The sequence below is a fragment of the Myotis daubentonii genome, chromosome 9 (assembly GCF_963259705.1).
Source record: "Myotis daubentonii chromosome 9, mMyoDau2.1, whole genome shotgun sequence".
Taxonomy (NCBI): domain Eukaryota; kingdom Metazoa; phylum Chordata; class Mammalia; order Chiroptera; family Vespertilionidae; genus Myotis; species Myotis daubentonii.
This window is the reverse complement of record NC_081848.1, coordinates 71,807,391-71,821,848: the sequence shown is the minus strand read 5'-3', so window position 1 is coordinate 71,821,848 and position 14,458 is coordinate 71,807,391. Positions and strand designations below refer to the sequence as shown.

General features: G+C 43.3%; 1 protein-coding gene and 1 non-coding gene across 4 annotated transcripts in view; both read left to right on the top strand.

Moving 5' to 3' along the window:
* TTC17 (tetratricopeptide repeat domain 17) overlaps window positions 1-12,141 on the top strand; it is an 86,561-nt gene extending 74,420 nt beyond the window's left edge. For all 3 annotated transcript variants that reach the window (XM_059709608.1, XM_059709609.1, XM_059709607.1), the window contains 4 exons: window positions 681-764; window positions 7,092-7,211; window positions 9,377-9,520; window positions 11,021-12,141. In XM_059709608.1, coding sequence (XP_059565591.1) covers window positions 681-764; window positions 7,092-7,211; window positions 9,377-9,520; window positions 11,021-11,152 — 480 coding nt within the window. In that variant the 3' untranslated portion in view covers window positions 11,153-12,141. The remainder of the gene's footprint in view (window positions 1-680; window positions 765-7,091; window positions 7,212-9,376; window positions 9,521-11,020) is intronic.
* On the top strand, window positions 9,023-9,269 carry LOC132242459 (small nucleolar RNA SNORA53). The gene has a single exon (XR_009454645.1). It is a non-coding gene; the product is annotated as a small nucleolar RNA SNORA53 (small nucleolar RNA).
* Window positions 12,142-14,458: the final 2,317 nt, after the last annotated feature.

Here is a 14,458-nt window from a genome sequence, read left to right as displayed (position 1 = left end):
AATCATTAAGAAAGATGTATAGGAATACATTTAGTCACATGAAGAAATTTATTATGTGAAAATGGTGACAGTATGCAGTGTGATCCCATATTCTGTAAGAGAAATATGTGTATACACAGAAAAATTGGAAAGATATATGTAAAGATATTAACAGTGGTTATGTTTGGGTGACAGGATTATAAACAGTTTCTATTTTCTTTATTCTGTTTTCTAACGTTGCTAGAATGAATGTGTTTTACGTGTCTATAATTTTTGTTAACTCGGAGAGGCCTGAAGGGATGATATAATGGCCTTAAACGCATCTTCCATAAAATGCCTTACCAACAGGACCACAGATTGTGCCCTAGGGAAAGAGCTTGCGTTTGTGGGTTAGTGCCCAGCTCAGCGGCAGCAGTGCTGTCTAGACCAGCCGTGGGCAAACTACGGCCCGCGGGCCGGATCCGGCCCGTTTGAAATGAATAAAACTAAAAAAAAAAAAAAAAAAAGACCATACCCTTTTATGTCATGATGTTTACTTTGAATTTATATTAGTTCACACAAACACTCCTCCATGCTTTTGTTCCGGCCCTCGGGTCCAGTTTAAGAACCCATTGTGGCCCTCGGGTCAAAATTTTGCCCACCCCTGGTTTAGACCCTGCCTCGCTTTCACTCCTAATCTACCGTCTTCCTTCCTGTGCCAGGTATTACAAAATCTCGGCAAAGACCAGTATCCACAGCAGTCCCTTGAGCAAATTGGCACCCGAATTGCCAAAGTTTTGGAAAAGGTAAGTCACCCTGTAGAGAAGCTGGGAACTATTGCCACCCTCTAACCTTTCCAGATTATTTGTCACTCAGTGCTGGTTACCTCTTCTGTTAGTTACTTGGCACTTGGTAACTAAAGGGACGACGTGAAATAGCCCCACACAGAATGTTTCAATCATTTTTCCATTACTTTTCTCATCACTTGGTTAGCATTTTTCTGCTGCTTTACTTACCTTCTGTGATGAAAACTACCTCATTGGTTTTCTCCAGCATGGGGATGGAGAGGTGGTGGTCCTGGGAACCACGCAATCTCGGCGTGAAACAAGCCAGGTGTTCCAGTGTTGAAGAATATTAGGTATTTCAGATTGTGGATGGGAAACACACCTTTAAATACCTATTACTCTTGAAATTGAAATAAAATATTTGGAAAACTGCATTTTCATACAGCCTACAGAAAATAGAATGAGAGTCTCCCAGACTGCTCCTCTGCTGCCTCTGTGTGAGATTCCCGTAGAGCAGTGATTGTCAACTGCTGTGCTGCTAGAATTTATGAAACATGCAACATCTGACTATTTAGTCAGGGGCACTAAGCACTTTTCCCTTAGATTGTAAAAAAAAAAAATAAAGACAACAGCCAACACAACAATAGCCATCTGGTGTAAATGAATCAAAAGTATACCTATTTTTGGTCAGATCAGCAAAAAATATATTTTTGGTATGCTGCAGAATTTTAGTAATTAGTGTGTGCTATGAGATGAAAGGGGTTGAAAATCGCTGATGTAGAGAGCACAGTTTTCTACATTAAAATTAATTACCTTATAGTTCCATATCTCTCTCCTTTATTACAATGTATATTGAAGAATACCGTGATTAAGAGGATCAACTTCCAGCCTGACTTGGCGGTACAATAGGAATAGTATCATCACACCACTTTAAAGGAGAGGAACCTGAAAGCATGTAGCAGTCACTGAAATCATTCTGAAATCCTTCTGGACATAAGTCACCATTTCCCCTACTTTCAGAGTAGGGACTGTTTCTGGCAGTTGATAAAGTTTCATTTTCTAACTCTGCAAGTCCCAGCTTGAAAGCATTTTCTCAAAATTCTGCTTGAAAACTACACAGTTCCTCGCTCAGCTCTGCTCTCCGTTACTACCACATTACACGTGGTTTTTAAAAAACCGTTTGTCACCTTCAGCACTCTCCCTGCAAGTCCTCCCCGCCAGGCCCACAACTGCGTTAGGTACTTTTTCTGTACTGAGAGATGCAGCCTCGCTGTGTTTTGCCAATAGACAGCAGTGCCTCCTTCCAGCCTCCAGCAGCCAGTTCCAGCTCCTGTACGAGTCTCACGGCTGCTCCTTCAACAGATGTCTACAACCATTCCCCAGACTGATGCCACACATTTTAACTTTGTCATGGCCACACTCCATTCTTGATCCCAAATACTATTTCAGCTGCTTCCGCCTAAAAAAAACCGCCCAAAATTTACTGGCTTAAAACAAAACTCTTATTTGCTCAACATTCTGCAGTCTGAGTTGAGCTCAGCTGGGCATTTCTTCTGGACTCACTTGGCATCATTCATGCAACTGCAGACATGGAGCCTCCTATGGGGCTGCCACCAAAGCAGGCTTTACCCACATGTCTGGAATAGCCGGGCCACCACTGGGCATGTTCTCCCTCCACGTAGTCTCTCCAGCACCCTGGCTGCACCTGTTTACACGGGGCCTCCGGGCTCTACGAGGACAAAGGCGGGAGCATCAACCTCCTCGCCTGTGCAGGGCCCTGGAGCAGCACCACTCTGTCCAAGCAAGTGCCAGGGCCTCTCCAATCCAAGGCAGGGAGAATGTCCTCCGCCTGCGCGTAGTGACAGAGCATGTGTGGCCCACCTCTACTCCACCACAGTTCCCCTCGAAGGAGCCATGAGGCTGACAGCTTCGCACCAGAAGTGATGGAATCCCTAAGCCAGTTGACATCTCTAAAGGTGGGAAAAGAAAACAAGCCTAGAATTCTATACCAGCACAAATATCCTCCAAGTATGAAGGTGCAATAAAGATGTGTTCAAACAAATAGGAATTCAGAGACTTCAACACCAGGAGGCCTGCACTGAAATACGAATTAAAGGGAGTTCTTGGAACATGCAAGCGGGAATAAAGAGCACTGGAAAGGAAAATGTAAATGACATAACTATACAAAATAAGGCCTGTAGTACCCTGAGGAGCTTCAGTCTTATATAAACTGAAATTCATGGTAACAGTAACATGATGGGAGGGAAGTGAATGGAGTTTAAAGTCCTAAGTTTTAATTAGTATCAGCCAAGTAGTAAAAGTAATCATTTGTATTGGACTATAATAAGTAAGAATGCATGTTTCAAGCTGCAGTCTAACTACTAAAAATGGTTTTAAAATGTAATGTAATTGAAGGATAATGGAATAATGTAAAACAATCCGAAGAAAGGCTTGAAAATAGAACACAAATACAGAGCCAAGTATACCGGTAGTTAAATACAAAAAGATTATATAATTTAAGCATTTAGTATGGAATAGACTTTTTTTTTAAAAAATCTAACTATATAAGAGAAACACTTTAAATGCTAGAGTACAGAGCGTTGAAAGTACAAAGATGGAAAATAATATACTGTGCAAACAATAAAAAAAGAAAGCTAGTATAGGTACACTCTTGGTAGAAAAAAATAAACCTTGAAGCAAGAAGCATGACTACAATTGGAGGGCTATAATAAAAGTGATAATGGAAATGTTAGTGATGATATGGAGCAAGCATGGCAGACTCGCGGCCCGTGGGCCACATGCAGCCCACAACGAATAGTTTCGCGGCCCAGCCAATATAACAGTATGTAAGCAACGTTTTAATAAAAATTTCATAACTTAATTTTTGCAATGTCCTGTTATACATAATTATTAATAACGAACTACAACTAATGACTGATTACTATAATCGTGTTGCATTCATTTCCCTTACACGCCTTACACGCAGGCATACCATTTCTCTCCACTAATATTAGCAGCGAATATTTTAGCAGCCGATTGCCACGTCATTAGTCTTGTACTGACTTGTTCGGTGTGCGCAACAGGAAATATTTCACTTTCGGAGAACAAGAAAAATAGGTTTATTTGCGTTATGCTTATTAATTTGTATAATTATTCAGTGTCTGGTAAGTAAATGTTCAAGAAAAAAATATTAATTTTTATTAAAATGTTCTATTTTATGTTAACAATTACTCATTTATTTAAGCCCTTTGTATTCAGCATGTCTATTGAAATAAACCTACGTTTCTATGAAAATTGAAGCTTTTGTTTTTTTGTGGCCCACATAAACTTAAACCTTATTTATTTGGCCCGTGTTAGCCTTTGAGTTTACATGCTTGATACAGAGCAACATTTAGGATAGTGTGTGCCTCTGGAGAAGAGGCCAGAGGCCGGAATAGTGTAAGAACACGTTGGTAGACGCAAGTTTATTCTTTGATAGGGTGACAGTTTCTGGGATATTCATTATTTTGTGATTTACAGCATAAGTGTATATTTTATACAATTACATATTTATTATATATAATTATATAAGTGTGTCAAGTATTAGCATTGAAGAAAGATAATTGTATTATTTAATATATATTTTTAAAATATATTTTTATTGATTTCAGAGAGAAACGAAGAGGGAGAGAGAAATAGAAACATCAGTGATGAGGGAGAATCATTGATTGACTGACTCTTGCATGTCCCTCACAGGGGATTGAGCCTGCAACCTGAACATGTGCCCTGACCGGGAATTGAACCATGACCTCCTGGTTCACAGGTCGATGCTCAACCACTGAGCCATGCCTGCCGAGCTAATTGTATTTCTTTAAAAAGGAATCCTTTAGGGAAACCAGTCAAGGTATGAAGTCACTAAGAAGGAGGAATAAATTAGGCTGGCTTCAGATTTCTCTGCAGCAGCCATCCATGCCAAGAGGCAATGGAGCAACGCCAACATAATATTCAAGGAAAGAAAGAATGAGCCACGACTTTATATCCAGCCAGCTGGCCCTCAAGTTTGAAGGCTGCAGACAGAAAGTTTTGAACATATACGATTGTGTTAGTGTTCTAGAGCTGCCATAATAAAATACCACTGACTGAGTGGCTTAAACAACAATTTATTGTCTCACAGTTCTGGAGGCTACAAGACCAAGATCCAGGTGCCAGGAGGGTTGGTTTCCTCTGAGTCCTCTCTCCTTGGCTTGCAAATGGCAGTCCTCTTGCTGCCTCTTCACATGCTCATGCCTTTTTACACTGACGCTAGGATGTCTCTTCCTCTTCTGTAATTCCTTCGTATAGATCCAGTCAGACTGGAGGAGGGCCCCATACAAATGGCCTCTTTTACCATAATCACATCTTTAAAGTTCTTATCTCCAAATACAAGTTACATTCTGAGGTACTAGCACTAGAGGTTGAGACCTCAAATATGAATTTTGGAGGAACAGATGTCAGTCCATAACAATCTCAAGAGACTGTTGTTCCTGTGCATTCTTCTGGAGGAAACTACTAAAAGATGAACTTCAGCCAACCAGAGATGATTGGGGAAACCACACAAAAGTTTATGTCAGTGATCAATTAATATATTTAATTGTGGAACCAATACTGAAACAAAGGTAGGCAATAGGGTGACAGGACAAAATAGAAATGTTATATGCCCTGACAATGAAGAATGATAAAATTACCAAAAAATTAGACTGGGAGAACAAAATAAGCTAGGAAGCATGGTCAGCTTTCTGATTGCGTCATCTGTAATTGCTGGGAGTTAGAGACCATCCATCAAAACGGGCAAATGAAATAGATAGGAAAATCTAAAATTAGACCTAAATTAAGTACTAGAATTTTGTCTTTGGTAAAGGCAGAATCTTAGTGTGGGGAGAGATGAATTATCCATAAAATATTATTAGGACAACTGAGTAGCCATCTGGAAAAAATAAACTGGAGCCATATTATTTAAGCCAAGTTAAATTTCAAATGGATCAAAATTTTATGAAAAATAAAACTAAAAGTTCTGTAAAACGTATTGATAACCTTGAAATAAGCAAGACCTTCCTAACTGCCACTGAAAATCCAGATGTCATCAGAGATAATACACTGAACTGTGTAGAAATGAAAACCGACGTCACATAAGCACCGTAAGTTCAGGTGGGCTTCGAAAACTGAGCGAGTGCATCTGTAATTCATGTCACCAGCAATGGACTAATCTTCCGAATATATGAAGAGCTTTTTCAAATAGATAAGATGAAAACCTCACAGAAAAGTTAACAAAATATAAGAATAGATACAGAAAAATACAAAAGAATGTCAAACATGAAATGATCAGCTCCACTCATAAGGAATACAGATTTAAACCACATTTTTTCACCCATCAAAGGTACAAGAGTTTAATAACACACTCGGCGGAGAGGCTATCAGGAAGCAGGATACCCACATATTTCTGGTGGGAGACTAATTTCTACGATCCGATGGAGGACACTATAATGATTTCTATCAAAATGACAAGTGTGTGTCCCCTTGACAAAGCATGCCACACCTGGAAACGATTTCTACAAGTGCACCTGCACAAATGCAGAATTACACCTAGACAGGTTATCTGTGCAGCATTATTTGTAACAGTAAAAACTGGGGGAGAGAGAAATATTCACTAATAAGGATCTAGTTTAATAAATAACGGTGCATCCATACAATGAAATACTATGCAGTTGAAAACAAAAGAAGGAGGAGGCTTTCTGTACTCTGATGGAAAAAGATCTCCAAGTTGTATTGTTTAGTGAAAAAAGCTAAGTGCAGGTATATATATATATTTATAAGTTATATAAAAAAAGAGTGGGGGGGATAAGCCTGCATTCATAGCTGCAGGTTTAACGCAGAAAATTCTAGAAGGTTACATAAGTAACTAAGAATAGTGTTTACTGATATACTGTAGAGACAAGGATGGGAGGAAGGCTTTTGACTGTATATAACTTTGTACAATTTCCAGCTTTTGAAACATGTGAATGAATTACCTGTTCCAAAAGTCAAGTCGTTATAAATGAAGCACATGGACCTGAAATACAGCTCTGCTGTTTAGTAGTTGAGTAGATTTGGAAAAGACACTCGACTTCTCTAAGTCATAGTTTCTCACCTATGAAAAGGCTGAAATAGTAGAATCACGCTCATAAGATTGTTCCTAGGATTCATGAGAGGGTGGAGGTAAGGTGCGTAACAGGGTGCCCGCACCTAGTAAATACTCAGTTAAGTGGTTATTAACTCATGTTACTGTTCGTAATCTTGGTGGTAAATGAATATGTTACTTAAGAGACATCGACTCTACTGTCCATTCCTTCGTAGAACCAGACTTCTTGGGTCCTTTCCAGCATGGCGGCCCTCTACTGGAGAGTGAAAGGCCAAGGGAAGAAGGCGATCGACTGCCTGCGCCAGGCCCTCCACTACGCTCCACACCAGATGAAGGTGTGTGGGCCCCCCAGGTCTGCCTGTCCCTGGGTCCTTCCCATTGCCCAGTGGTGTGTCCTTAGGTTTCAGCTGGCTCAGCCAGTAAGATGGCAGAAGGCTGGGATAGGGCAGAAGAGCCTGTGACCGCCCTCATGCCCTGCCGCAGGCCTGTGAGTAATGCCCATCCTCATGCCTTCCCTACCTCAGTAAGTTGGGGCCTGGGGGAAGTGCTTCAAGATCACTGTCAGAGATGACCTCATTGATATCCTTCCACCATATCAGAGCCACCCAGCGTACGGCAGGGCCGCTGGCCTGGGCAGGCCACCACCTTAGAGGTCGTCCTGGAATTAGCTAACCCCTGGGCCTGGAGGCCTGCTGTACTTGTTTTGCTCACACTCCTGAAGTAAGCTTGCTTCCAGACACCGAAACAAGAAAATTTCCATTTCTTCATACACATCAGCCAGTTCCTGTTCTTTGTTCAACTTCACCTCTTACACACACACACACACACACACACACACCAGCTAACCCCCTATAACCTCAGTCTTTTCAAAAAGCCCATTACTGTTATGATGACTGAGAATGTACGGTTTTTTAACAGCACATTGTACCCACATGTGCTGAGGTCTGCATTAACCTCCAGATCTCATTCTCCCTAAAGACACCCTGATGTCTTTGTTCACTGGGCAGCACAGGGAAAGGGGAGGGTCCCAGGCTCACCCCCTAGGCATTGCTGAGTTCTAAATGCAGCGCTGCCTCTTACCAGCTTTGTGATCTAGGCACATTATTAAACCTCTGTGACCTCGTATATTGTTACACACTCTTATGGGTGTCCAGTTAGGTCTAAAATGGCTCCTTCCCCCACCCTCACACCCCGTTTCTTCTGAATCTCCTATAGAACCCAGTACAATGTGTTACAGATAGTTGCTCAGGTAACACATTTAAAGGGAATAAATATTTGTGATGACAATAATGTTGCCGTTGTTCAACCCATCACTCTGTGCTCTTAACTGCCAGGCAGTAGGGAAGGGCCAAGACTCTAGATCGGGGGTCAGAGAACTTTTACTGCAAAGGGCAGAGAGTAAGAAATGTTAGTGTGGCCAGCAGACAGCCTCTGCTGCAACTGCTCGGTTCTGTCACGGTAACATAAAACAGCCACAGAAGTAAATAAAGGGATGGGATGTTTGTGTTCCAATAAAACGCACTAAAGCTGCAGCCAGCTGGATATGGCCCGTGGGCCAAAGTCTGCCAGCCCCTGCTTCAGATGGTGCGGTGGTCTTTGCAGGAAATACTTTTGCTCCATGACAGCGTGACTCAAGTGTGGCCTGTGACAGGTGTCAGCCCATTAACTATTTATTACTGGTTTGAAGTTAGGTGAGGAGTTTGCACTAGAATGTAAACCAACAGCTCCACTCAGTGGGGTGTTTCCTCAGCTAACATTTTTGTTTTGCGTGTGTGTGTGTGTGTGTGTGTGTGTGTGTGTGTTACTGATTTTAGAGAGAGGGGAAGGGAGAGAGAGAGAGAAACATCAATTTGTTGTTCTGCCCATTCGTGCATTCATTGGTTGCTTCTTGTATGTGCCATAACCAGGGATCGAACCTGCAACCTTACTGTATTCGGACAAGGCTCTAACCAACTGAGCTACTCAGTCAGGGGTGTTTTGTTTGTTTTTTGAAGCAAGACTTTCTCAGAAAGAGAAGTAATGCATTGGTTTATATTCTGGTGCTAGCTCCTTACCTGTCTCAGACCAGTAGCCAACAGCAGACTAACTCATCGAGTTACCAGGAAAGCCGACTGCATTATTTATGATCACAAAAACCAAGAATGACAACATGCTTCCTTAGATCCACCTTTGTGGATGCCAATCTTGAACTGAGTTCTACTTGTAAACTTTACTTTTCTTGTAGTTCCAGTCAAGAAACATCCAGCAACTTTTTGGTTGTACAGTCAAAGGTGCTTGAGTCATTGGCATGTGAGATAAATATACCTGCATGTTAGTCTTAGGTTCTGACACAAATGGCATGCCATTGTGCTGCCATTTTTGTACTATCAGGACTTGACTGGTGTGCGGACACTTCTGGAAAAAAAAAAAGAGAAAAAGGGGGGGGGGGATGAAAAAAAAAAAAAAAACAAGAACGAAAGCTCAGTATTCTTCCCTTCTCACCGTTCTCCTTCTCTCCCAGGATGTACCTCTGATTAGCCTGGCCAACATCTTGCACAACGCCAAGCTCTGGAACGACGCCGTCATAGTGGCCACCATGGCGGTGGAGATTGCGCCACACTTTGCTGTGAACCACTTCACCCTGGGCAACGTCTACGTGGCGATGGTGAGGCTGGCGTGTGGGCAGGCGCACCTACTCTGCCACGGTCTCTCAGTGGCTCAGCTTTGCTTTCAGATCGTATTTGACTATGTCAGTGTCCTCCAGTTTCCTGTAAGTTTTGTGTCCAAAATCGGTAGCTCCAGCAAAGGTATATTTTATAGATAAGGAGTTTGTGAGTTTTCAAAAATAGTAAATGGAAGTCATGTAAATAGTCTCAAGTAACACTGACACAGAGTCAGATTCACCTACAGTTTTTGGAGACACCACCTGTTCTTGAAAACCTCACTCACACTCCACGTGGTCGTTGGGCCACATACTTACCACTGCACTCATGGTGACCTGTGCGTATTTCTCTTGCTGTATTTTCACTGTGCTTTAGAATTTTTGCTTAAGTATTTGTCTCCCCCAGACTAGGAGCTCCTTAGGAAAAACGCTGCTCTTCATCTCCCTGTTCCCAGCACTTAACAGTGTCTGGCACACAGTAGGTGCTCACCAAATGTTCAGTAGATGATGAAATGCCCCTAGTTTCATGGGACACCACTGACAGAGAAAACAGCACACCCACCATCCAGAACGTCATTCTGGTCAGAAACAAGGACTGATTTGAGAACTTAAATTCTGGCGGTCCCCCAGAAGCTCCAGAGCCGAATTTAACATGAGAATCATGCCTCCACTTCATCTAAAACCCGGTGTCCCAACATGGGACTGTTCCCAGGGTGTGCCCAGGAAAGGGTCACAGAATGAGCAGCTGCAGGCTGCTTCAGGGATCATCCTCGACTTCCAGAGCAGGAAGTGGAGTTTGGCCAGGTAGGTATTGGTCAATGTGCGATTGCCCTCTGCTGCTTGAAACTGAAGAATCTGTTTTCATCCCCAGCAAATGTGACCATTTCTACCCTGAAGAGGAATTCTTTCTCTTATCTGCCTAGAAGGAGTCATTTAACCAGCTGGTGTGGGCTGGTTTTTTGAGAGGATTAGTCTAGGTAAAAGATAAACGCCTTCCATGGCAGTGATCATTTCCAAGTCATGCCCATGTTTTTAGATGTTAGGGAGGATAAAAACTGTTTCAAAGTCTAATTGAGATACGTATCTGACTCTCCCGCTACAATAGAATATCCAGGCAGATGTGTAATGAGCATTTGTCGGGCATGTTTCTAGAGGTTTCTGTGGGGATTGAATGGAGGAACTTGATAAAGCACCTAGCACAGTGCCTGGCACACACAGGTACTCATGATGTTAGCTCTTGCTCTTACCACCCCAGTTACTCCCGCCATTGGCAGACCTATGTAAAGTGGCCCCCTTCCCTCTGCTTCCTGACTGTCACTTGGTGATGTTGCAGTTGGGGGTGGAGGCAGTTGTTTCCTCTCAGACCTGGCTTTTCTCAGCACTTTGGATACATTGAGAAAATGCGCAGATTCTCACTAGCACAGAGGTGCTTTCTGAGGGGGTTCCAATGTATGTTTAGTCTGGCGGCAGTACCTCTCACATTTGTCCCTTTGCCCCTCGCAGGAAGAGTTTGAAAAGGCGCTGGTGTGGTACGAATCAACTCTGAAGCTGCAGCCCGAGTTTGTCCCGGCCAAGAACCGAATCCAGACCATCCAGTGTCACTTAATGCTGAAGAAGGGACGACGTTCCCCGTAGGGCACCCCTCCTTTCTCTCTCTCTCCTCATGCTCCTAAAGAAAGAATAAGAAACCAATCATTGTCTATCTACTTTAAATGACGTGTGAAAATAACTAAGACTTATAACAGGACTTTTATGTATGTGGGAATGGTTTGTTTTTGTTTTTAAGCTCCTTCTTCCCCCAGCCAACCTCAGAAACAGATTTCTGAAAGGAAAATGCAGCTGAAAGATGGTGTGTAAATACTGAGCCAAGGCGTTTCTGGAGCTGTGCTCTGTCTCCAAAACCTCGAGGCCCTCTGGGCTCTTCGCAGTGGTCCAGCCAGCCTCCCCCTCTGGGCGGGGCCAAACCGCACGCCCTCCGCTTCCTGTCCTAGCCTCATAGCCTCAGCTGCAGAAGCCCACCCGGCACCACGGGGTGAGAAGCAGCACCCTGCCCTTCGCTCTCCGCCAGATCTCCCTGCTGCCCAGTTTCGCCCATTCCGTTCCATGCTGCTATGTGACAAACTCAGAGGTAGTCTGCAGGGGAGGCAGGGGAAATGATTTTTAAAACAAAATATTCACAACAGCAAAAACCCTTAGAATCACCTGACCATTGTATGTTATTTATGTTGGGGAGGGAGGGGGGCTGAGAAGGGGAAATCAGTGGTGTACAACATCTTTATCATGTGTAAGTTGATTACAAATCACAAGGAAACCAATAAGTTGAAATCCTATATCCCAGGTCTATATATATAGAATATGTATATTTGAAGCCCTCTACAGACTGGGTCTGTGTTTTACTAATTCTCTGTTCACTGTGTAACCCCTCTTGGAATAAGGTGTGAGTGGCAGCTCCCTCTCCCTGAGGCCTTCAAACTTAGTCCTCAGGGGTGTGATGAGCCAGGGTCCAGTGTTTCCCTACAGTGCTGTCACCTCTGGTCCCAGGGGAATCAGAAACTCCAGACATTTTGGAATCTTCAAGGGCACATACTGAGAACAAAAATAAAAGTCGTCTATGATCAAAACAGGCCTGTTGTGTGGTTTTCCTTTAGAGCGGGCTGCCTGGGACAGCTGCGAAGCCCGCCTGTCACTGCATCCGAGCCGGAGTCCTAGGCCGCCTTCATCTTTCTTTGCACAGCAACCTGGGGAGGGGGGAACATCTTCACTAGGCTTATGGTCCATGGGCGTATTAGCATGAGCCTCTGACCAGGAAGGATGTACTGTCAGCAGGTGCTCAGAGTTGGGTGTATGTGGACCTTCCCAGAAAGGGAGGAGGAACGTAAGCCAGTCATGTCCCCTCCGGGAGAGCTGGGCCTCAAGTTCGTCGAGTAAGCTTCGCGGAGACTCTTGGGGAGAGTTACACAGCCCTTTGGGCCAGGACTGCATAGGAGACAGGACTTTTGCAGACTTTCCAAGAACATCCTCGTGCCGAAACCGGTTTGGCTCAGTGGATAGAGTGTCGGCCTGCGGACTGAAAGGTCCCAGGTTCGATTCCGGTCAAGGGCATGTACCTGGGTTGCTGGCACTTCCCCATTGGGGGATGTGCAGGAGGCAGCTGATCGATGTTTCTCTCTCATCGATGTTTCTCTCTATCCCTCTCCCTTCCTCTCTGTAAAAAATCAATAAAATATATTTTTTTAAAAAAGAACATCCTCAGACACCAATCATGTCCGATACTGGAGCACAGACCATATGAGTGCCTAGAGAAGATGAGCAGTCAGACATGCCTGTGAACTCTATCTGTCCTTCATGCAACTAGAGTCCAACTAATTCCACTCAGTTTTATCAGATGTATTTTGAGAATAAGCTCATTTGTAGCAGAACAAAGTGAGACTTTAATCACCAGCAGGATATTTATAAATTAATGTGTGTGTATTCCTTGCTTCCCCGCTTATTCACAATTTGGTGTTCAGCTTCCTGAAACATTCAACAGTTGTTTGTTTAATTTACATACAATGAAATTCAGTCTTTGGTGTGCAGTTCTGTGAATTTTGACAAATGCATAGTCACGTAGCCACTACAACATCATCCCCTAAAAGACTCCCTCACGCTGAGTCTTTGTAGTCAAACACACCCTTAACACTTGGCATCCGCCAATATGATCTCCCTCTTTCTTCCTTTAACATATTGTCACAGGATGGAATTATATAGTATGTAGCCTCTTAAGTCTGACTTCGTCCACTTAGCATGAGGCACTTAAGATTCATCCGTGTTGCATGAACCAGTTCATTGCTCTTTATTGCTGAATAGTGTTCCATCGTTTATTCACCTGTTGGAAGACACTGGGATGTTTCCACCTTTGGGAGATTATGAATAAAGCTGCAATCAACATTCATTACAGGTTTTCATTTCTCTTATGTAAACAATTCAGTGCTTGTTTTCCTGTTGTCGATGTACCGAGTTCCTGCTATGTTCCAAGAGTACTCTAAAAGTTTTCATGGGATAAAACTCATGTAAGGCTCACGTCAACCCAAAAGTATAGGTGCTGTTGTTATTCCAGTTTTAAGAATGGGGAAACTAAGGGTGAGATTATGCAACTTGCTCAAGACCATGGCTGGGAAGTGATGGAGTCAGACTAACTCTGGGGCCAGCATGCCCAAATACCATGCTCTCTACAGCCAGTATCTTACTTAATCCTCACAACTACAAAATGAGGTAGTCAGTACTATCCCCATTTTCTAGATGAGAGGACCAAGCTCACAGGTGAAGTAACTGGTTCATACTTACACAGTATATGCTGGAGATTTGCCTCAATCAGTACACCAAATCAGTCCCTTCCACTGCTCTGCTATACTTTCCTGTATAAATTATTTCTAGTGACTACACTTCATTCTTAAATGTTCCTTATTTGCTTTCCAGGGCATTGATCTTGTCTCTCTCATATGTGTTTCGTATGTCCTATGTCTGTGTCTCCTAGCACTAACTGCACTATATTATATAGTAAATACTTAATAAATGCTGAAAGTTTGACAAGCAATGCAATTAATATGTTCCTCTTCTTCCTTCTATTGGCGTTCTGAGGGCTTCCCACCCACACCTTACAATTTTTTTAGAAACCCAATCTCAGGGAAATGAAATATCTTGCTTCTCTAGGACGGAACTTGCGAACACGCACATTCCTGCCTCAGGCTCCCTGCACTCAGTCTGGCTAAGAGAGGGCAGGTAGTCTATCCTTCACTACCCAAGGGCTCTGCACCACTGGTTACGGAGAAGGGGGGGGGGGGGGGGCGGATGCAGCTTTGTGCAGATAATTCCCATTTCCTGGGCCTCCAGCAACTCCTATGCCTGCCATGGTCTCCCAACCAGTGGTTGAGCCAACAGCTGAGAAGACTGGCTTCTAACTTC